This window comes from Daldinia loculata (assembly GCF_022478755.1).
Source record: "Daldinia loculata strain CBS 113971 unplaced genomic scaffold F4817scaffold_98, whole genome shotgun sequence".
In the NCBI taxonomy this organism is placed as follows: domain Eukaryota; kingdom Fungi; phylum Ascomycota; class Sordariomycetes; order Xylariales; family Hypoxylaceae; genus Daldinia; species Daldinia loculata.
The window spans coordinates 24494-46881 of NW_026054952.1; the positions used below are offsets into that span (position 1 = coordinate 24494).

Below are 22388 nucleotides of genomic sequence, written 5' to 3' on the forward strand. Positions count from 1 at the left end.
TAAGAGTTACATAAATATGTACCTAATCTACGTATCTTAGCAGCAATGTGACTTAATATCTAATGGCTCTATTCTGGACATATAGCTATATTGATCATGAACCATCTCTAAGCCTTGAATCTACAATTCTTGATAGTAGATAGGTATATCTTCACATGAAAGGATCACAGTTGACTGTATAAAATTCGATACCACAGTAGTAGATTTAAAGTAACAATATTTAATTTACAAGTTGGTCGGAATGTAGTAATGGGCGCGAACAAGTGTTGATGTTGTTTGATTTCACGATGTGAGGTTCAAGGATCACAAGAGCCTCAAGTACAATAAAGGTACAAGCGTAAGGCAGGGACGAAGTACATCTAGTAGGTACCTACGTAGTTACGAGCCAGGTTATGTAAGTCGTCAATATGTGTTGATGATCAGATCCGTTGGTCCAAGCTCCCGTTCGCACCTGCTCGCAAATCGTTAGTGATATGTACTAACAATATGCATCTTGGCATCGTACCTTCTTTAGTACGTGTTTTTTTAAGGTTCGTATCTCAGATGTACTGATACTACCTCTGATTCTGCCCCATACCCACTATTCTGATTGAAATTCTGATTAAAATCACGCCGGGGTGAAGCGCGTATACAAAGATACATACAGATTACATACATAGAAACAGGTTAGTAACGAGGTCAAGTGCAAGGACGCCACACGCGACGCTGCAAATTGATTGATTGATTGACCCTGCAGAGCCCGTCGCGTAACACCTCCCCCGATAAAAGAACATCTCATCGTCAAAAGTCCTTCCCGGCATTTGTCCCACCAATGTTTCTATTTCCTCCCCTCCACTTGACCACACATCTTCACCGTCTTCTTTTTCGGAGACCTCTTTACTCCTGGTCTAATTAGTTTCATTTCCAATTATTGCGCACCTTCGTTCATTACCCGGATCGTTCTCTCTCGCGCCCCACTCCTCACAGACGAGACAAGACGACAAGACCAGGCCCAAATCGTACACTCCGAGGTTCTTACCTTATACTACCTACTATCTTATACTATACCGCGCTCGTATATATACGGCACCGGTACTCTTTTCTAATCTAGCATGGCTCGTCGTAGGGACGAGGTCCCAGAGGAGGACGACCAGGAAATGGAGGAAGAGCTTGTGACGCTCCAATTCGATGAGCCTTTATCATGGCGCGCAGGAAAGCCAATCGCAACTGGCGAGCTTCTGCGACGTCTAGAAAAACTTTCTAAGGAATTAGTTGATCTGGATCAAGAGACCATTGACAAAGAGTCGCTGAATCATGTTGCGAAAGAGCTGGCTTCACCTAACCTACTTACCCATAGGGAAGCTGGAGTAAAAGCCTTTGCCGCAGCCTGCCTAGTAGACATACTAAAACTATGCGCCCCAGAAGCCCCATTCACGCCGAAGCAGCTCAAGGTTCGTTTAGAAATACCATTTGCATTAATATGATTGTCCTCGTTCTGACTGTTATACCTTCTCGATTATAGGAAATATTCACCCTTTTTGTCAAAACGATCCTCCCTGCGCTCTGGGATCCGAGTAACGCGTATAATACACAACACAAGTACGTTCTGACGTCTCTTGCCGAGGTCAAGAGCATACTCTTGATCAACGATGTTGCAAATGCAGAGGAGCTTTTACTTCACCTTTTTTCCTCCTTTTTCGATGGTGTTTCGGGGTCGTCAAAAGCAGCGTCGGGAGAGCAAGTCGCCAAGGATGTCGAGTTTCACATGACGGATATTCTGGTGACTTTGGTTGAAGAGAGTCCTTCGCTTCCGCCGGCTGTATTAGATGTTATTATGGCACAATTTCTACGGGCGGCGCCCCCAGGAGGCCACAAAGAGAAAGCAGACGCCAATGGCAAGCAAACCACTCTTCTGCCCAAAGAGGAACCCGAGGCATATGTCATGGCTAAAACGGTGTGTAATTCATGTCCAGAGAAGATGGCACGCTATGTGGGCCAATACTTTAGTGAAGTAATTATGGACGTCTCTGGAAACAGTGGAAATGCCAACGGACATAGGGATGACGACGATTCGGATAATGATGATGGTACCGCGGGCCCTTCAGAGTCTGATTTTAAGGAGTTACGAAAGGCTCACCAGCTTCTGCGCGAGCTTTGGCGAGCAGCACCTACGGTATTGCCCAACGTCGTACCCCAAGTTGATGCTGAGCTTTCTGCCGATAATGTTCAACTGCGTTTGTTAGCAACTGAGACCTTAGGGGATATGATATCTGGAATTGGTGCTGCTGGACCACCTCCCTCCCCGGAGCTCGACCCGGCAGCATATCCGCCTCTTAAGCTGAATGATGAGGTTCCAGACCATCCCGCTACAAGCATTCTCACTACCCCGATATCTCCCCTATCCTTCGCACAAACGCATCCTCAAGCATTCCACAATTTCGTTGGCAGGAGGAACGACAAATCTCCTTTAATCCGGGCAGCATGGACAATAGCTGCAGGTTACATCGTTTCGACATCTGCGGGCAACATTGGGCTCAGCCGGGAGGACGAATCAGTATTCGTCAATGGCCTGCGAGATAAGTTGACTGACAACGATGAGAAAGTTCGACTAGCTGCTGTAAAGGCCATCGAAACTTTCAGCTTCCGTGATATCGTCACCAAGCTAGCCGCCGCTGGAGGTGTGACTAAGGAGGGCACAGTGCTGTTTACTCTCGCAGATCGTTGTCGAGATAAAAGGTCGTCTATTCGTGTCGAAGCAATGGCCCTTCTAGGCAAACTCTGGGCGGTGGGCAGTGGTGAATTAGCAACCGGACATGAATTGGTTACTTCAGCATTGTCTGGTATCCCTACCCGCATATTCAACACGTTTTACGCAAACGATTTAGAACTCAACGTTTTATTGGAACGTGTCGTATTCGAATGTCTCATCCCCCTATCTTTCCCTCCGCCTCCCAAGGCGAAAGGGTCCAAGTCGTCAAACGGCAACTCTCAGTCCCAGTCGGCTGTTGATTCTGGTTATGACCAAGATAGGATCCGCGCCGAAAGGATCCTGCTACTCGTGAAAGATCTGGATAGTAATGCTAGAAGGGCTTTTAACGCATTGCAAGCACGGCAACCCCAGTTTTCAAAGGTGTTAGAAAATTTCGTTCGCCAATGCGATGCATTCAACGGAGGGAATCCAGAGGGGAACGCAGATGGAATCAAGCAAAATCTCAAAAAGACGATCCAATACTTATGCCAGTTCCTCCCTGATGCAATCAAGGTCGAGGCGGATCTACACAACTTTGCCAATTGGCACGACCGTCGCTGTTACCAGCTAATTAAGTTTGCAGTCTCTGCGGAGAGCGATTTTAAGACGGTGCATAGAGCCGTTAAGGAATTTGTCAAGAGGGTCCAAGGCTCACCAAAACCTCATATGTTGGACACTTTATTGCCTCTTCTTTACCGCTCTGCCTACATTGTGTTGAATAAGAGTCACCTCTCGACCTACATGGACTGTTCGAAGAGCGACAAGGATGGGCTTGGAGCGGCTGCTCAGGAGATTACCACCGAGATTTCCCAAAACAATCCAGACTTATTCAAGACACACGTTGGGCAGCTTTGCAAAGACCTGGCAGATGGTGCGCCAACCGCTGATCGGACAAACGAGGTTACGATGGTCGAGACATTGAAAGCTTGCTCCTCGTATTCGAAAAAGTATCCCAATGAACTTCCAGATGACCGCAAGTTTATTCAGGCACTAATGAATTACGCGTTGCACGGAGAGCCGGCCAAAGCCGCAAAATACGCAGTCAACGTCATGATGGCCAGAAAAGATGACAGAAGTATGGTTTCGGCGACGGACTTATTACAAAGAATCATGAAGAACTGGGAATATAACTCGCCTCATTTCCTAACCAAACTTGCGGCTGTCAGCCAGCTAGAGCTTCTAGCGCCCAAGGTGACAGCGGATGCCAACGATCAAATCATTGACACGGCGCTAGAGGATATACTACTTAAAGTTCGTACAGATGCTAAAGAATCAGACCCTGAGTGGGTTACCGACTCTGAACTTGATGAGGAGTGTCAAGTCAAGTGTTGGGCACTCAAGCTAGTAGTCAATCGCCTTCGAGGCATTCGAGATTCAGAAGAGGCAAAAGAGCTGGCCGTGCCAGTCTTCAAGCTTCTTCGAAGTCTCCTAAAGCAGGCAGGCGAACTATGTAAGACTAAGGATACCCCTAAACATCACAAATCCCGCCTGCGGCTGCTTGCTGGCCAGCTCTTTTTGAAAATATGTACCTCGAAGCACTTGGAAGAAATATTTTCGCATGCCGACTTTAACCAACTGGCCTTCTTGACGCAAGACCCAAGCGCTATGGTCCGTCGCTTATTTGTCGAGAAACTCCAGAAGTATCTCGTACAAAATAAGCTGCGACCTCGATTCTACACCATGATCTTTTTGACGGCCTTTGAACCGGATGTGGCATTCAAGAGCCAAATTGAAACGTGGATACGGTCTAGGGCTCGCTTCTTCCGAGACGTCAAACAAAACGTCATGGAATCGACAATGGGCAGGTTGATCTCCTTATTGGCGCATCACCCAGATTACGGGACGGAAGTAGACGACTTGATAGACCATGCCAGATACCTGCTATACTATGTCAGCAACGTTGCTACAGAAGCTAACTTTGGGATGATATTCAAATACGCTGAACGCGTAAAGCAGACTAGGGATGCCATTACCCCTACAGAGAGCGAAAGACTCTACGTCATCAGTGATCTCGCCCAGAGCATCCTGAGAAAATGGCAGGAAAAGAAGAATTGGACTTTCCAGGCATATTCTGGCAAGGTTGGTTTACCTATAGGACTATACACGGCGCTTCCTAGCCACAGCGTAGCGCAAGAGATTGCCGAGAAGCAATACCTCCCAGAAGGACTCGACGAACAGTTGGACGACTTATTAAAATCAGTAGATAAGAAGAAGGTATAGTCATAAAACATTACATTTCCTTTACTATTTGTGTTCCGAGCTAACATTATTGGTTTACAGAAACGTAGAGGTGCAGACGAACGTACTGAAGGGCAACCTGCCTCGAAAAGGGTTAGGACAACGGTGCCAAAGGCCGGCACGAAACCAAGAACGCCGAAGGTTACAAAATCCTCATCAAAAAGACCTGCTGTTAAATCCGCGAAGAGTTCATCAAAGTCTAAGAAAGCTGCTGCGTCGTCATCGCCCGCCGCTGATTCTGCAGACCGTAGGCGCAGTGGCCGTTCAAAAAAGAACTCATCATATATCGAGCGAGACTCGTCAGAAGACGACGAAGACATGCTTGCGGGCGTAGCGGAATGGGACTACTATGACGGCAGCGGAAATCCTGTACAGGACGAAGATCAAGATTCCTCAGAGTTATCCGACCTTGAGGAAGAGCCTGAGGCCGAGCCTGCAACCGAAAAGGGAGAAGCAGATGAACCCGAGGAAGACGAAAGCGAGCTTAGCGATGTTGGTGATGAAGAGGAGGAAGCTCCTCCATCGTCGCCGCCGCCGAGAACGAACGGGAGGAAAAGTCGTGCCACTACTACCTCATCTCCCGTTTCGAAGACCAAGGTTCTAGCCTCACGGCCTGCTATAAAAGCGAGCACGGCTAAGGGCAAATCGCCTGCTACATCCAAGGCAAAAGCGAAACCGGCTCCTAAGGCTAGGCCCGTTAGCACTCGATCTACGAGATCGAGGAGAGCTGCGATACAGGATGAAGATGAGGGTGGAGGTTCCGAATAAGGCGGCGGGCCCATAACTACAAACCGAACTCAACAGGCTAGCTGCTGTGTGGACACGAGTGCAATAGAAGAGGCAGTAGGGTCTGGAGGAGAAAACCCTAACTGATATTGATATGCGAAGTGGAATTTACAGCTCATGATTCGTCTCCAGGTTTCTATCCTCTCTCCAATGTGTAGGAGTAGCAGCTCCGGATTGCAAGACGAAAATACGATAACGAGATAAGGTGGTTGATCCAGGGTCAGGTTCGCGGATGAGGTCTTTTGACTTACTGTTGTTGTTTTTTTGCTTTCTGTTAAAATACCTTCAACCTCCTTTTTATACCCTTGTTCGTGTAGGGAGAAGAGAAGATCATATAATGAAAATTCCTTGCCGTGGTGCGGTGATTTCGAGCTTCCTTTCTTTATCTTGAGTTGCGTGCGTAACGGTTAAGTGTGCTTGTAATACGACAGGGTATATATACGATGTTGCAAAATGCTATGCTAAGGGGCGTGGAGTGCTTTGCTCTTAAGAATATTCTCGCTGGCGTATTTCTACCTAGGTTTCTATAAAAAAATCCGGATGTATATTAATGCAATGGTGTGGAAATATAGAGGTATCTTGGTCCGACTTCTAGATATTCTCGCCATGAGAAGAGTGTATTGGTTATAGTCTGTCCAGTCAGTCTAGAAGAAAATAAAAGGATATCAGTAAAGAGGAAATATTCATTACGTGTTATATAATATCAATGTGCATAATACGAGGAGCACTTGCTGAACTATTTATGCCTGGCTGCACTGGTTCTTTATGTGAATATAAATACTAGGATACCACTGCACCACTAAAAGGTAATTTCGTAATAGTCTTCTATGCTATTACAGTGTAATTCTACCTATCGAAGAGTCTAACCTAGATGCTTTTCAAGTCGCTAAACAAGAACCATATTCTCCAAACTCCATCCGGACCACACGTCTTGTGGTATTTCCTAACCTGGGTGCCGTGTTATTATGTGGTATCGTCATCTGTAGTCCAATAGCCTCCGCCTCTCTAGGTTGTACATATTAGAAATAAAAGCAAAAAGCTTGCCGTGTTTTGACCAAGAATTGCTACATGCTAAGTGGTAAGGAGAGGGACTGCAAATGCCCTTTCTAAACATCCGGGTGGTATTTACCACACACGCTCATTTTCGAACCTTCTCCCGGGCTTTCCAGTTGTCCCGCACACTCTTGCTGTGATTTAGGAGCTCCTCGCGGGTTACCCCATCCTGGATACTCTCCATAACGCTATTAACGACAGAGATGTGGTTCCCATCTGATTTGTCGTCCCGGAACCGGTAGAAACGCCATCGTTTTTGGCTGTCCATATACACTTCTACTACTCGCTCGTCTAGAGCTTCGTTCAGTCCTTTCAGGATCTCCCACTCGTCATCTTCCAGGTGCAGCGTATCAAAGATATGATATTGACCACTACCGTAATTTGCTAGTAGGTCTACCGCAGGTGTACTATCGTAGTCGATGAAGGGCTCTGTAATGCCCTCGGCTCGCTCTTGCTCGTCCGGCTCAACTAGTGGGAACTTTAGCTTCCACCGGAAATCGACGGTATTCTCATCGGCATCCTTCCACTTTAAAATGTGCGGGTCAGTGCCGGGTTTGTACTCGCTATGCAGAGCCGTAAATATCAAGCCGTCATTTTCATGCTTGAGATTCTTGATTACATCCTCGAAAATCATGCGAATACCGTATGCCATTTGCATAGACTTCAGGTCGATGAAAAAAGGCTGGTATTGCCTCTCTTCGGGGAAGTCATCGAGTAGTTTCTTATATGGCTTAAAGACTTGTTCCTGAAAGTAGCCCAACCGCTTTGAGAGCTCTCGCGACATCAGCGATTGACCATCTAACGCGAGGCAGTCGAAGACTAGATATCGAGGCTCCTGGCGCCCATCACTTAGGGTGTCCACAACTAGTTCTCCATCCAGAACAGTTCCCCTATGGAAGGCTTGATGATTCCCTGGGAGGGGGAAGTGTAGAGAACCTTCTTGAATATACCAATAATCATTTTTACGATCGATCAAGTAGTGACTCTCTTGGCCGCTTTCGTCGGCGGCTAGGTATAGCAGATATCGAATGCCATCTGATTTCTCGCAGACATAATAACTATAGAGCAAGGCAAACAACGTTAGACCCTTAAAACGACAGTTGTACATAGGTAAGTTTTGGAGCAGGAATATGCACTCACTCTTCTCTCATTAGCTCATCTAGGTGTTTTCTCGTAAAGCTCACGGGTTGTGCGCCGGGAAACGCGGTCGAGTTGCGATGAAGAATGTTGGCTACATCCTGGCGCAGACCGGCAGCTACGTCGCCCGGGACTTTAATGCCTGGCTCATCGATGGATCGTATAGGTAAATTCATGGTGGGCGACGTAAGAGCTCAAGGAAGATAAGACGAGGCGAATGGAGATGTAAAGATCGGAAAATGTAGTGAGTGTTTGTTTTGACGGGCGATGCGATGCGACACGGGGGTAAAGAAAGGAAAAGGAAAATATTAAGTAGAAGAGGTTGGGTAAGGAGAATGAAGGAGCACATTCACGTAGTAGTAGTAGGCGAGCTTCATTGCATTAAGTCGTCGTCTGTATCGGAAGTTGCTATCGAAAATATGTCCATCGCAAACTAAAACGTAACGTACATAAGGGAAAGTGGTATGCTACCTACCTACCTATATGTATTGCTACATGCTACACCGCGGAAAGAACAAGGCTACGAAACTCTAATGAGAATTGCGCCGCCATGAGCCTTATCGACCTTATCAAGCGTCGATCCCTGCAGGAGATGGCCAAGTGACCCACTACCTAAGCACATGTGCCAAGCCTCTTCTCAGCCAAACTGGGTTTAACCGGCTGTTTAAGGGGGGGGCTAAAATTTATATGATTACTGTGTACTTCGTAGACTGTGACAACATTGAACCCTTAAGTTACATATGCATCTAACTTAGTCTGTATGTATTGTAAATGGAGCTTTCTCGAGCCCAATATACATACTATGTACTGTATAGATTATAAAGTACATAGTTAATAAAGTATAAACTTGCCCAAATGTAACTTAGAAACACCTATCATCTCATATAACCATCAGACAAGTTCTCGAACAAACCTACTCGACCTCATATCTTTAGCTAAATTAACTATCGAAACAACTAGTTGTTTTCAACATGGGACATCTCTATCAAGAGAAAGCTTATTATACGTCGCCGAGAGCTGGTATTAATACAAACTCCGCGCTTCCCCGTTGCAAATTTTAATAACTCCCCGGAGTAACTAACCAGTACCAAACTGGCCGAGGCGCATATCTAAAGGGGCCATTTGGGAAGGATAATATTCTCCAATCCGTAACTCCACACCATGTCTTATAAAGATTTTGCATTCCTAGACTCTTCTGCTCACATTTCATCTCTTTACATACGCCATGCATCGTTTATATTCACGCGACTCCGCCCGCCTTGCCTTCCGAGGCCAGCCGGAGCTCGACCTTCTCTTTATGTACCTTGTTCTTAAGATGGACCTCGAAGTTCGAAGCTGATATGTCTGGTCCCGGTGTGTACAGCTTACCCGGGCAATCGAGACACCGGATCCGCGGGAGGAAGTAAAATCGCACGTGCGGGGGAATCGACTCGCCCTGCTGAGGTAGAGGGACAGGCGCGCCCGTGTTGGAATCGACCGAGCTATACCGCATGACTCCTTCAAACCTGTCATTTGCATACGCCGGTTCTTGTTTGAACTTCTCCAGCGCCGTGACGAGCCATGCGGGAGGAGGGGGCTGTTAGAGGTTGTGAGTATGAGCGCTAGATGAGATAAAAAAAGGGGGGGGCCCTGCTAAGTCATAGATCGGGGTTACAGATCATAACGACTGCTGGAGAATCTGAAGATCGAGGGATTGGGGTGTTGGGATGGGTGGGGAAAATGTCTTACGGGAACTGGGGGAGGCGCCCCGGCTATCGATGCAGGGGCTTCAACTCGGCCGATCTGTCCTGGTGGTATAGTGTTGGAAGGGGTTGTCGCAATAGCTGCCGATGTCGAGGCGTTCGGAGTAGAGGGAGGAGGAGGCATGCTATTCGATACAGAGGCACTATGGGCACGGGCATGGTATTGAGATGGTGTCTGTGATCTGCCTGGTGTACTTTGCTTCAATCTGGGATCGCGTAATAAAATCTTCCGTAATCTCTCTTTATTCATAACCCTAAGCGTTATCTGGAGTTGTTGGGGTTCTTCGGTGTCTTCCCTAGTTAATTCACGCCCAAATCTTCTTGATGTCCGGGTTTCATGGTGATGTATCGTAGCTTCGGGGGTTTCGGACCGGCCGAGGTTCGCCATCCGCTGCTGTGCAGCAGTTGCAGCACCTCTCATACCTCTCGTTCTCGCCGTACCGGTTAACTGTGAAGCGGCAGGAGAATCAGGACCCGAATCGTCACTTTCATCGGAATCTGATATATCGCCGTCACGTGCTCCCGGTCCTCTCCTCCTGCCTGTGCTTGCGCCTGGCGCACCCGCGACTCGCTTATAAAGTCTGCTCTCTTCTACGTTTTCTGCTGCACCTGGTAGTGTAGAAGAGACAACAAGAGTCCGAATTGTTCTCTGTCTCTCCTTTAGATCTGGTAGGGTAGGTCCTCCTCGTCTATTTATGGATCTCTTTTGTCTTCTTTGCTCTCGGGAGAATACCATCTCGTTCCGTTCTAGGTCCGCCTCGCTGAGCTCATATAGATACGGAGCGTATTCCTTAGCCTGCTGCTGCGGCCGAAACACGGAGGGCAGCGGTGATGGGAGAAAGGCCATGATTAAATCCGGGTCCTCAATTGGTCTGCCGTCAAATGGGTGTCCTATACTGTATAAGCTCCGCGTGAAAAGCTGCGTCTGCTCTCGGATACAGTGAGCAATGGCTGTGGTGAACTCTCCGGAGAGTGCAAGGTCCTTGGCCATGCTCGCCGCAAATTCCTCGGGCGAGTTGAGAGGGTTATTGATCTCCCATTCGAACTGGTCTACTAAGGTATGCTGCCCGATGGTGATGTTAAGCTTGACTAATATTCTCATCTCGTCATTCTTCCAAGCCGAGTAAGGTAACTCGGGGTCTAACGCATCTTCATCGGAGAATACAAAGGGGTAAAAGTCGTTGAGCTGCTCGTGCATCTGCTGCACAACCTGCTCAAATACGGGCTGAGCGGCAGGCGCCTTGAGTCCCATATCTTCTACTAAATGCGCCGCGAATAGATCAGCACCGACAATTCTCTCGTGGAGATTCCATGTGAAGGTGTCGCGCAACTTGATCTTGTCCCAATCTACATCTAGCCGGACGGGAACTAACTCTTCATGTTGCTCGGCCTGCTGCTTCATATCCTTCCTCTTCCATTTCAGAGGCGGCGCTTGTCGCTTACCCGGCCTGAGTTTCTGAGCTGGATACATCAATCGCGACTGTTGTCCGATCTCTGTTCTCCCATTACCATAACCACTGTAGCCCTCTCCGAAAAGTCTACTGGGTGTAAACCATGCTCTATATTCGTTTCGTAAAAGCTTATAGTCGTTGATCATTTTAAATTGGTATTTGTTATGCTCGTTTTGCCGATCTTTGTCGCTAACCATAGCAGCAGAGTGTATGTGGTCTCGAGCAATAGCCTGTCCTATCAGTATTTGTTTGAAGGTATCTTTGTCGCGACCCAAATGAGCGCCGGTGTGTGAATCGTCCAGCGCATCTGATCTATTTTTAGGGGTAGAGGTAGAAGAACGATCTGGTTTGGATAAAGAGACCGCGCCGGCAGCAGAACCGGCAGCGCTTGTTAGAGCCGGCTCTGCATCCTGTTGAGTTGCCATAACTGGTTTAAAATATCACATAGAGTGAGATATCCCAGGCGAAACTTGACGGTGATAGAGGAGCGGTTTCAATTTGTCGATCCTCTCTCACTGTTCTCCTACTGTCCTGTCTAACCTGGTCTTGTATTGTAGACGACGAATGTAATTGCAAATTGGCGCTATAGTGCACGGGGACTCGGGGACGGTATCGGGAATTTTCAGGAAGGTCATCGATTGAGCGCTGTGGTTGTGATGTTGTTGTTGTGCTGTCTCGATGAATTATTTAATAGGCGCTCAACTTTTTAGGAGAGCAGAACGTCTCGACAGTGGCTGATGAAGCGACCGCAACGGAAGAAGGCTGGACACGCGACGAACCGCGACCGAATGAGTTAAAGGAACATTTATTTTTGCACTCTCTGCAGCCAAATCACAAGTACCTTACTAAAAACTGTCTAGGTGCTAGTGCTAGGCTAACGTCCGTGCGTTAGGTTGTAACATAAGCAGCATAATATACTGATAAATACATAATCTCTTCTATTTCATACAATAAATTCAATTAAAGAGTATTATCATAACTCGATTTCCGCCTTCCGTCGCAACAAGCCTAATGGCGGTCCGGGCACACGGACCTGCAGCCCTGAACTAAATGCAGAGTAAAGAACGTCACCAGCCCAAAGGTGCTGCCCCTCTCTCTCTTATTACTCGCACTCGCACAAAGCCCCGCATTTAACGAAAATACCAAAATACCTTTAACCTGCCTTACCTATTCCCACTTCTTACTACCTCAAGCTCTTACTACCTCAAGCTTCACCTTATTACCATAAACTAGAAGCCAACCCAATTCCTTCCCAACCAGTAACAGACAGCACAATTGGCTAGGTGGTAAATATGTCCGACGAAAAGGATACCGGTTCGTTCATCAATCTCTATATTTCCCCTTCTTCTCTTAAGAGCTTCGTGTGAAATACCCCGCCATCGGTTCTGTCCGAATCTTCCTCGGGGTATTATGTTGGACCTCACGCGACTCGGTAAACTCGAGTAATAGCTAATTTATGTACCTCATAGACTACTCGCTGGCAAACCCAGACACCCTCACCAAGTATAGGGTCGCAGCCACCATATCGGAGAAAGTTCTTGCTGCCGTATCCAAGTTATGTGTTGCGGGCGAGAAGGTTGTCACTATCTGTCAGAAAGGAGACAAGCTCATTGAAGAAGAGGTTGCTAAGGTCTACCGCACAACTAAGCTTAAGGGTAAGTGCCTAAGGCCGTCAGATACTACACAGACCCTCCGTGCACTCAAATATTTGCTTATGTCATACGTGTGTAGGCTTTTCCCACCCCACGACTGTCTCTCCGGCTTCATACGTGACACCCTATACTCCCTTAGCATCCGACACCGCCGAAGCGAATGTCGAACTCCAGGCAGGTGAACCTGTAAAGATCCAGCTCGGTGCGCAGATAGACGGATTTGGTTCCATTGTCTGCGACACAATTATCGTTCCGCCGAAGGAGGGAGCGGAAGATGTCATCACCGGTCGCTCTGCCGACTTAATACTCGCCACGTATTACGCCAATGAGCTCCTCCTACGTCTCTTGGTCCCCCCTGGATTATTAACGGCCGGAAGCGACGAGGAGAAAGCGAAAGCTGCTGCAGCGAAACCCCCTACTCAGACCAAGATTACCTCTCTCTTAGACAAGGTTGCCAAGAGTTACGAGTGCAACCTGGTAGAGAGCACAACCTCCTGGCTATTTGATCGCAATGATATTGAAGGCAAGAAGAAGATTGTGATCGCTCCCGCAGAAGGTACTAAGGGAGAGGGCTTCCCTGAAATAGGCGAGGTATGGGGTGTGGAGATGGGCATGAGTTTGGGTTCTGGCAAAGTCAAAACGATTGACCAGCGGGCAACGCTACTCCGCCGCACGAACAATACATACATCCTGAAGTCGCAGACCGCGCGCAAGACGTTGTCTATTATCCAGAGCAAATTCGGTCACTTCCCTTTCAGCTTGAGACAACTCGAGGAGGAAGGTGGAGATACCAAGTACAAGGTCGGAGTGTACGAAGGCGTCCGTCAAGGCGTGCTACGACAGTATGAGTTGGTTGGTGACAAGGATGGCGCCCCTGTGGCCCGATTATTAACCACGCTCGGTATGTCCAAAAAGTCTTTCTTAACCTTCTTATTACTAATGATAAGGAAGCCATTACTAAAAATGGTATTACGAAACTCGGTGCGCCGCCCGCACCAGATCTAAGCAAGTTCCAGACAGATAAGAAGATTACCGATGAGGAGATTCTCAAGATCTTAGAGCAGCCCCTGAGCAAGAATAAGGGAAAGAGCAAGAACAAGAAGAAGAAGAAGCCCGCAAAGAAGGCCGCTAAGGCGAAGGATGGAGAAGCCGAGGAGAGTGAGGATGAGAGCGAAGAGTAGGCTTTGTCTATAGCGCAGACTCTTCCGGCGGCACGTATTAAACGAACCGGCAGTACCTTGACCACAGGTGATACTACGCCAGGCGAGTAGCGTGGGCTCCGAATTGCTTCGTTTATCGATTCGATATGACTTGCGTGCCTATCCAGTTCGGCATTCTGGCGTGTTGCTTCGAGCCACACAGGGCGGCCTGGTGCAGAAAAGTGCATAGTGGACTCCACGCAGTCCAAGGGAAACTGTTTACATAGGACTCAGCTTATGTGTTATTAGTCCCCGTAGAGGGAAAAAAAAAAGAATCAAAAAGAGAAGAATATTTGAGCTGAGATATGTCGAGATACGCGTCACATATGTGGAATTACCCTAACTAGGAGTCTTTCTAATGCTTGAGAAAGCTTGACGCACCGATCCTACGCTGACTACATCTGCCTTTGACTACGTAATGCCTAGGTAGTATAATGAGCACTAATGAGAAATAGGAGCCAAAGTTGATAGTGATTATTGCGCTTGGGTGCCGCGGCAGATTTAAGAAGGCAGACCTCTAGGCTCGGGAGTAAGAGAGTGTTATTCTCGCCTAGATGGGTACCTTCTGATACCGTATGTGAGTCAGAATCCCGGGGTGGCGTGATCATCTTCAAGGCAAGAAAAAAATAGAGAATGGGATAGATGCAGCAGGACAGGTGGGGAGAAAACAGTTGGAGGTGGAAATCTTGAGGTGTTCTTTAAAAAGGGGCATGTGATGAGTAGTAGTGATTAAATCGGACGGGAGAACTTTCCTACTTATTTTCTTAAAAGTGAAGGATATGGTGAATTCAGGGGGAGTAAGAAGAAAGCAAGGGTAGGAAAACTAGAAGTAAAAAAAATTTGAAACTGAAATTTCGAGGTTAAAATATAGAAAGAAGAGCGGGGAAAAAAACATATAGTGAAAAAAGAAATAAAGCTACAGAGAGTATAGAATTGCTCTTGGTAATAAATGATTTAATATAGGGATTTATCAATATAGGGATTTATGAAGAAGTAGAAGGAACTGGAGAGATAATAGTAAGCGTTAAACATTAAGCATTAAGCACAGTAGGGTCAGGCGGGTTTAGGGGGGGTGTACAGTACAATAGCATTGCCCCCGGGTAGCGTATGTTATTGCCCCTGGTCGTGCTGGTCGTGGCGGGCCACCGTCCACTCCGAATTTTGGAGCTCTGGAATCTCGCATAACCCTCCCTTCGCCCTACCGCGTAGGACAAACACCATCATCAAAAAAGCGCGACGTGATCCCCTTGCCGTTAGATCCAGCGTGAAATAAATGTGAGTGCGAATTTATCAACATCTAAAGAGTATGAGTCTAATACTTTTATAGTTACTGTACAATTAATTCAATACTGTGTCGCGCAGTGCTGAGCGCAACGAGGTCCAGGCAAAAGGGGTGTTACAACCCCCCTCCCCTAAAATCAGTCGAGAGAGAAAAAAAACGCGAGAGAAGGAGGCAAAAATGGCTTCCAACCACAAACCCATCCGTTCGCGGTTCTCCAGTCCGTTACATTCGAGCTCGCCTTCCGGTTATAATGGTCAAAGAACATTCATGCAAAGGTGGCTCGAACCACCAGTGCAGAACAAAGCCAGCTTCCAGGAGGCAGGACTAATTAGAGGCGGAGTGGTGGAAAACATGGCTCCTCTGGGTACATTACCAAAGGCAGCTATGCATAAGAAATTACCTGTAAATGGAGAGGCATTGCCAACTCCTCCGGTGAAGACACGGATTGTTTTAAAGAAACCATACGTTACCCCGACAGTTACGGAGAGGGTACCGAGCAGAAGAGAAGAATCGGCCGAAGAGGCGGGTGCTGAGGTGGATATGGTGGACGCGGTGGATGCAGTGGATGCGGCACCATTATCGCCATTATCCCAGCCTCTCCTTCCAATTTCAATTATGGACGATGGAGAAGATGAAGATTATGTGCCTAAAAAATCAAAGGTGCGACCAACTTCCAACCAGGGCAACCAGGGCAACCAAGTCGACGAAATCGACGAAATCGACCAAGTCAACCAAGTCACCCCGAGCAACGCAGCAAGAAGACATTCTTCTAGGCGACGAAGTGCACGAACCAGCCCTACACCAGCTGATTCTTCACCTATTCACATTCACCGCGCAACCATAACAACAACTACACCCACAATCTCATCTCCTCATTTTCATCCTCCTACTTCTATTCTAAATCATCGTGAACCCGACAAAGAATTTGCAGATAAAGTTGTCGAGGCTGCGGTAGACGAGGCTCTTAGGCATTATCGCTACCCCACAGCCTGGGCACTTCGTCTACTTTACGATGAAAATTCATCTGACCCTCACTTTGTGTCTATGATTGAAGATATTTATCATCAACGAGCAGACATAGATACAATCAAAGAGTTTAACAGGCTTGTATCCGACAAGAAAAAGGACGGTAAAAAGGATAACAAAGGCTGTTACTATTTTGTGCCTCCGTCGACGGGTAGCCGCTTTACGCCTCACAAGCCGAAGCCTGCACCTTATGCAGAACTGGTCAAAATGGATCTAAGCATTCTTCCTGAAGACACGCCCGATGAGCATGTCAGTAAGAAAGTGAAGCTTGATCTTGATGAAGATCTTGACCAAAATGAAGATGGCATGGCAAACGAAGGCAGCAACCATTCCATTCAACTCAAAATAAATGGAATCAGCCGTCTTAAAGGTCTCACAGGCACCAAGTCACCAACCAAGTCACCACGAAAGTCACCACGAAAGTCACCAAAGTCGCGAAAACAGCGATCAGGATCTGTTAGCAGCTCGTCATCTCTATCTTCAGTTCCTGATGATGTACCCGATGACTATGAAGAGTACATGGATCAGGTGGATGACAACCTGGGTGTCGCGCGTCCCATAGCTGCCGAGCCAAATAATGCGCAAATCCCGGCAGGCTCAAGCCAGCCAATCAGCAGCCACCAGAAGAAACCCGCCGCGAAAAAGAAGAATGGTGCATCACCCAAGCATCCGCCCTCACAAAACACTACCCGTTCACACCCTCCCTCTCGTGATTCGAGTATGCCCGCTGTTGTTACTGCTAACGGTTCCCCCCATCCGCCCCATCACCATCAGAACAAGCAACAAGCATCTACCAACTTGAAGTTTGCGAGCAGATTTGGAGAAGTAGATGATTCTGATCTACTTGTTCGCAAAAAGTTGAGCAAGAAGTTGGAGAATACCAGTACCACCAAGGACATCTGCGAAGATAGCTTCATCCGCAAGCCCCTTGACTTTGACGCTATACCCTTCGAGCTGGCTATTCCGCCTCCGCCTCCGCCTCCTCCTCATGCAGCGGAACAGAGCCGCTCATCTCGGACGCCAGCTTTGAGCTCGCGAGCTGCCAGAGCGGCTAAGAGACATCATGACGATCTTGATGATTCCATCTCACCTACTGCGCTGTCATTCAGAGCTGCCGATCTGGAGCCGCAGTCCTCGGCCCGCGGCTCGCGTGCCGCGACGCCTTCCAACCCTCGCTCCAACAAGAAGCCCCGAGCAGGACTGCGCGTGAAGAATTCGTGAGTTCCCTTTCCTCACCCCCCCCTAATCTATTGCTGCGTTGTATTTTGTTGTGTTGCGTCGCGGTGTTGTTTTAATTATCACAGCGTGGTCCGACCGAATGAGGTGTGCTGTCACAAAGCAAGGCCCAGCCAAGTGGCGATGTGGCACCACATGATTTCATATCGGGCCAAACTTAATTCCTACGTGGAATCCTTTACTTTACTCGCGAGGCCTATATCTACGTTGCAAGGGAGCATTCACTAACCAACGCCTGTTGTACGTGATAGACCGATGAAAAAGAAGGGCACTTCTGCGGGAATTCCTCGTAGTAATGGTGATCGGCAGAGCCCTGTGGGCAACGGACCGCCGAACAACCAGGTGAGCAAAAATTCCATCCTTTTATTACCTCCATCTCTACGGACGTAGACAATCGCGCTCCTCGTCCCATATACTACATGCGTTTGTGCGACTTTATCCCGCGGCGGGCCAAGGGAGGCTTAGCCCTAGGACTGCAAACGCGCGAATTCGGAGCGGTGGCGATTGGATCCTCTTGGTTCCCGCTTGGACCCGAAACTGCTGCATCAACTATCCGCGACATGTGTCCCATATTCATGCTGACGAGATCCGCTAGGACGAAAATGACGACTCCTGCTATACTTGCGGGGGTAATGGTGAACTGGTCTGCTGTGATGGATGCAATTATTCCTTCCACTTCCTATGCATAGATCCTCCGATGGACGAAGGCCGCATGCCCGATGAATGGTATTGCAACGAATGCAAGCATCGCCAATGCCCACCTTTCAGCGAGCATGATGGGCCCTTGCGTTCCCTATTCACCGTCCTAGACAGGAAGAACCCTAGAGCGTTTCGTCTTCCCGAGGACATCAGAGATCTTTTTGAGGGTGTTCGGACGGGGCCTGAGGGCGAGTACGAAGAGATTGCCCCTCCTAAGCCCAAGTAAGTTTAAATTGCCCTGCTTCTTATGTCTACCCGGCTAATTCGTCCCCCTTCTAGGACGAGCAAGAAGAATGTCGATGAGCCCTTTGACTTCTTCAAGGTCAGAAACGCGGATGGCGCAGTGCTTTGTCATTATTGCCAGAAGGGAGTATCGGATAACCGTCCCATTATTCCCTGCTCGGTATGCGGGCTTAATTGGCATCTCGAATGCTTAGATCCGCCTTTGGCCGTCCCGCCCGTTCCTCGGACCTGGCGCTGCCCTTGCCACGTTGACGACATGCTTAGTGAGCTGCCTGAAAGACTGGCACCGGCACATCGCCACCGCAAGATCAAGAATGCGCCAGTCATCGAGCAGAGCTACAGTAGAGGGATGGCCAACGACGGTTGGATAGAGATCGAGAACGACGACAGCGAAGATGATGCAGATGCTTGGCGACGGCACAAGGGCTTTGGTCAGGTCCACCGACTATCTGCAAAGGGCATCAAACTGGATTTCATCTCCCGGTAAGATAATTCAAGGCACGTTTTTTTAACTAACAAGATGCTAATCTATGAAACAGTATACGCCAGAACCGCCAACAAAGCTCTATCCGGGTTGGTACGTCTAGCCCTGCTCCTGCAGTTCAATCCAAAGCACGGACTCTTCAGGAGCAGCAAGCGGCATTGAACCTTGCTCAGCTGGCTGGCGGTCCTAACGATGGTCTCAGTATATTACACGAAGCCATGATAGTAAGTCAAATTATATCCTTTGTTCGTATTGTGAGGCTAATAACATATACAGTCCCAAGCTAGTCCTAGTGTTCTTTCCCTCATGGCAGCCGGGGATGCTACACGCATTGCCGCTGGTGGTCTGTCCTCAGTTGACATTGCTAGTCTTGAGGCTATGCTTCTTCAAGCGGATTCCATGAGAGAGGCTATCCGCCAGACTCTGCAGGGCAGAAATCAGCATAGTTCAGAAAGTACTGCGGATGAAGCATCATGCGAAGATACGAAGCTCGAGATACCCTTTTCAAACGAGAGCCCCGAAGACGACAAGACTGTTGTTGCAGATGATAAGAACTGCACTCCGAGTAAAGACGCCGCTCGTGACTCTGACGACCATGATCGCAAGCCCACTGCCGATGATTCTACAATGCAGATCGACTAAAAATATCATCCCTCCGTACGCCGCGCACGCTGTTGCTTTTGCAATGTTTTACGTTTCCTTTGAAATGGTCGTGGCAGAATCTTGTCTGCCCTAGACCACGGAATCATATGGATTTCGATACCTGCGAACCGAGCATGAAAGATATCGAAGCTTCGTATCCATGGTATCAGATCGTATTAATTTTCTTTACTCCATCAACATGATTTGACGGAAATCGCATTAATTTCATTCGCATTATCACATGGCGATTCTCAGTTATCGGGTTTCCTTGGAAGCCGTTGGAAACGAATTTGCAAGAGAGGTGATTTCACCACCTGAGCTTTTCTAGTTCCTATGCATTTGCAAACGGATGTTATATCCACCGGAACCCTGTTTGAGACGGGGCCTATTTCGACTCTGGACATGATCACGGGTCACAGTGCATCATACCTTCAACATCATCTCAAAGGCGATAATGGAAGACTGGAAGATGGTCTTCGCCGGCCTCAATTTGTGTATTTGTACTCAGGACGGGGAGACCGAATACGCGTGCAGTCGGGCAAGGGCAGGGAGGAGTGCCATTAGTAGGAACAGGCAAATCACGAAGCTCTCGAGATGCTGGGGAATTCTTTTCGACCGATTCATTCACCCTGTTCATATTTGCAAGCCCTCGGTTAACATAGATTTTGGTTTCTTTTCGACACAACCTTCGCAGGCTGGCCCAGTCCAGAGGAAAGCAGCCGGAGAAGAAATACCTCGGCGAGTGTGGACCAGGTCCAGGGATTTTTTCTCTTCGCTGACCTAATTCTCTTGCTTTTTTGTTTTTATTCCATTTGCCCGACCGGTCTCTCGACAATATTTTCTCGTCCCTCCTTTTCTCGGGCCCCCGAAAAAAAAAAAAAAAGGCAAGAGCAAGCAAGAGAAAGCCAAAAACCCATGCGAGTGGATAGGCGGATCGCGGATCGGCGTTGACGTGAGGGGAGGGAAAACTGGATCGTTGCACTTAGAGAGCTAGCTTCACCTAGTAACTATAGTCACCTGTTCGTATACTAGTAGTAGGAAACGCAGATTTTTTTTTTCTCCCCGTAGTTCCCAGACTTCTATTGCGTTGACTGGTTTTTAATAAGTGGCTGGTCTATCTAACGTATAGCGCTGCTACTAAAGAGACTGAAGACAAGACAAGCTGGTAGTATGAATATATTGTGGCTGGCTAACTAACTAACTAACCCGGCTGTATGATCGGTACTTAGATATTTATTTATCTATTATTCCAAGTAGGTAACCTAGGCCGTCTTGTCTCGAACGAGGTACGCAACTAAGAGAGAGAGAAAAAAATATAACCGGATCTACACCGAGTTCCGTAACCCCGAGTCCCGGCGGGCTGGGCCCAAATCGAGATGGCTGGTTAGGTCGACTCTACACTAACTACCCAAGCCATTATCCATGGATCATCGCCGCTACACAGTACCTAGGTTAGGTAGGATAGGATAGGATGTTACGACTTGACGGGCTACACTACACATACGTCAGCCAGAGAGACATAGACGGAAAGGGATAGATGACCTAGAGGTCTTTGCTGATTTGACTGACCCACTGTAGGGTAGCCACGTCAGCTCGACAGGGCGTATATACATAATGAATAGCATAGTATAAATGGATGGATGAAGGAGTAATTTACGGTTGACTACCTAACCCAAGTACGAAATATAGGTATATACATACATACATATATCTAGGTAGGTATGTACGTGTCTACATACGTGCAACTCACACGCCAGGTGTTCGTTCATCTTTCTACGACACACGTAACTACAGCCTATCAAGCAATAAGCAAGCACGCCCGCCCCCTTAAACTCTATCCTAACTTTATACCAGGTTAGGTTAGGTCAGGTTAGGCTAGGTAGGTACCTACGTAGACCCTACGCGAGTCACGAAGAGCAGCAGCGGCGGGAGGCCGGTGGGAGGTACGTACGTAGCCTTATAGTTATAGGGGCATCAGAGTCCATCTAGGCGGCGGCCATTAGACAGCACAACTTATTAGAACCTGTCCACTTCAGGGGGGCAGGTTTGCGAGAAAGATAGGTAGGTAGTGTTACATAGGTGTTGCTTCTCCTATACTTCCTTCAATCCTCTTCTACTCTTTACTCTTTACTCTTTGCTCACTTAGAGATGGGACACATTACAAGACAAGGTAGGATGCAAGTAATTAGCAGGTGAGTACATGTATTTATTACCTAGGTACATACAGACAGCTAAGCTAGTAAGCCCGAGCAAAAAAGTGCCGCCGATGATGCAATAAGTCTCGGCAGTTTCGAGTTATAGCCCAAGGAGGCTTCACTAAAACATCGTGGTGGATACTAATCATACCTAAGTACACGCGCAAAATAAACAATAAACTACGTAAGCATCAAAGAGAAAGTAAAATAGTACCACTAGAGAAAAGGCGGTCATCTTGCGAGTTCGTTGTATCGCGCTGTCGGTGCCCGCAAGACGATACCGAAGAGTATGTCATACGACGATATGCCAGGATCGTCGTTCCGAATGCCTAATCACACAAGTCGGAGCGGTGACAAACAACCCTCCAGTTAGAGTTAAAGGAGAAAGCACCTCCTCTCACCGCCATTCACAACTCTAGTATCACGAAAAGAACGAACCCGGAATGGGCGACATGAAAGTGGAAAAAAATAAAAAATCATTCGTCTCTTAAAATATTTTTCCTATCCATCTACTCGGCTTAGTGATGCTAGTCCCTCTGGCCACTCAGGAGTTGGTGTCTCTCCCTTGCTTTGGATGGGGTCGTCACAGAAGCCG

General features: G+C 47.8%; 5 protein-coding genes across 5 annotated transcripts; 3 read left to right on the forward strand and 2 right to left on the reverse strand.

Annotated features, from left to right (window-relative positions):
* Window positions 1–682: 682 nt before the first annotated feature.
* Window positions 683–6464, forward strand: F4817DRAFT_353708 (armadillo-type protein). The gene is made up of 3 exons (XM_049305422.1): window positions 683–1430; window positions 1502–4942; window positions 5009–6464. Exons 1-3 carry the CDS (start codon window positions 1092–1094, stop codon window positions 5732–5734), a joined length of 4506 nt encoding a protein of 1501 aa, XP_049153863.1. The 5' UTR covers window positions 683–1091; the 3' UTR covers window positions 5735–6464.
* Window positions 6465–6518: 54 nt separating this feature from the next.
* Window positions 6519–8444, reverse strand: F4817DRAFT_353710 (mRNA capping enzyme, alpha subunit). The gene is made up of 2 exons (XM_049305423.1): window positions 7946–8444; window positions 6519–7863 (listed from the first exon to the last, which is right to left on the reverse strand). Exons 1-2 carry the CDS (start codon window positions 8116–8118, stop codon window positions 6891–6893), a joined length of 1146 nt encoding a protein of 381 aa, XP_049153864.1. The 5' UTR covers window positions 8119–8444; the 3' UTR covers window positions 6519–6890.
* Window positions 8445–8752: 308 nt separating this feature from the next.
* On the reverse strand, window positions 8753–11917 carry F4817DRAFT_353714 (SNF5-domain-containing protein). The gene is made up of 2 exons (XM_049305424.1): window positions 9671–11917; window positions 8753–9518 (listed from the first exon to the last, which is right to left on the reverse strand). Exons 1-2 carry the CDS (start codon window positions 11558–11560, stop codon window positions 9183–9185), a joined length of 2226 nt encoding a protein of 741 aa, XP_049153865.1. The 5' UTR covers window positions 11561–11917; the 3' UTR covers window positions 8753–9182.
* Window positions 11918–12427: 510 nt separating this feature from the next.
* F4817DRAFT_321106 (Creatinase/aminopeptidase) lies at window positions 12428–13968 on the forward strand (the record flags this gene model as incomplete). The annotated part of the gene is made up of 4 exons (XM_049301253.1): window positions 12428–12449; window positions 12605–12790; window positions 12867–13688; window positions 13739–13968. 4 exons carry the CDS (start codon window positions 12428–12430, stop codon window positions 13966–13968), a joined length of 1260 nt encoding a protein of 419 aa, XP_049153866.1.
* Window positions 13969–15157: 1189 nt separating this feature from the next.
* F4817DRAFT_309717 (uncharacterized protein) lies at window positions 15158–19825 on the forward strand. Its single transcript, XM_049299907.1, has 7 exons — window positions 15158–15261; window positions 15314–17511; window positions 17782–17872; window positions 18126–18451; window positions 18509–18955; window positions 19012–19180; window positions 19233–19825. The coding sequence occupies exons 2-7, from the start codon at window positions 15446–15448 to the stop codon at window positions 19596–19598; spliced, it is 3465 nt and encodes a 1154-aa protein (XP_049153867.1). The 5' UTR covers window positions 15158–15261; window positions 15314–15445; the 3' UTR covers window positions 19599–19825.
* Window positions 19826–22388: the final 2563 nt, after the last annotated feature.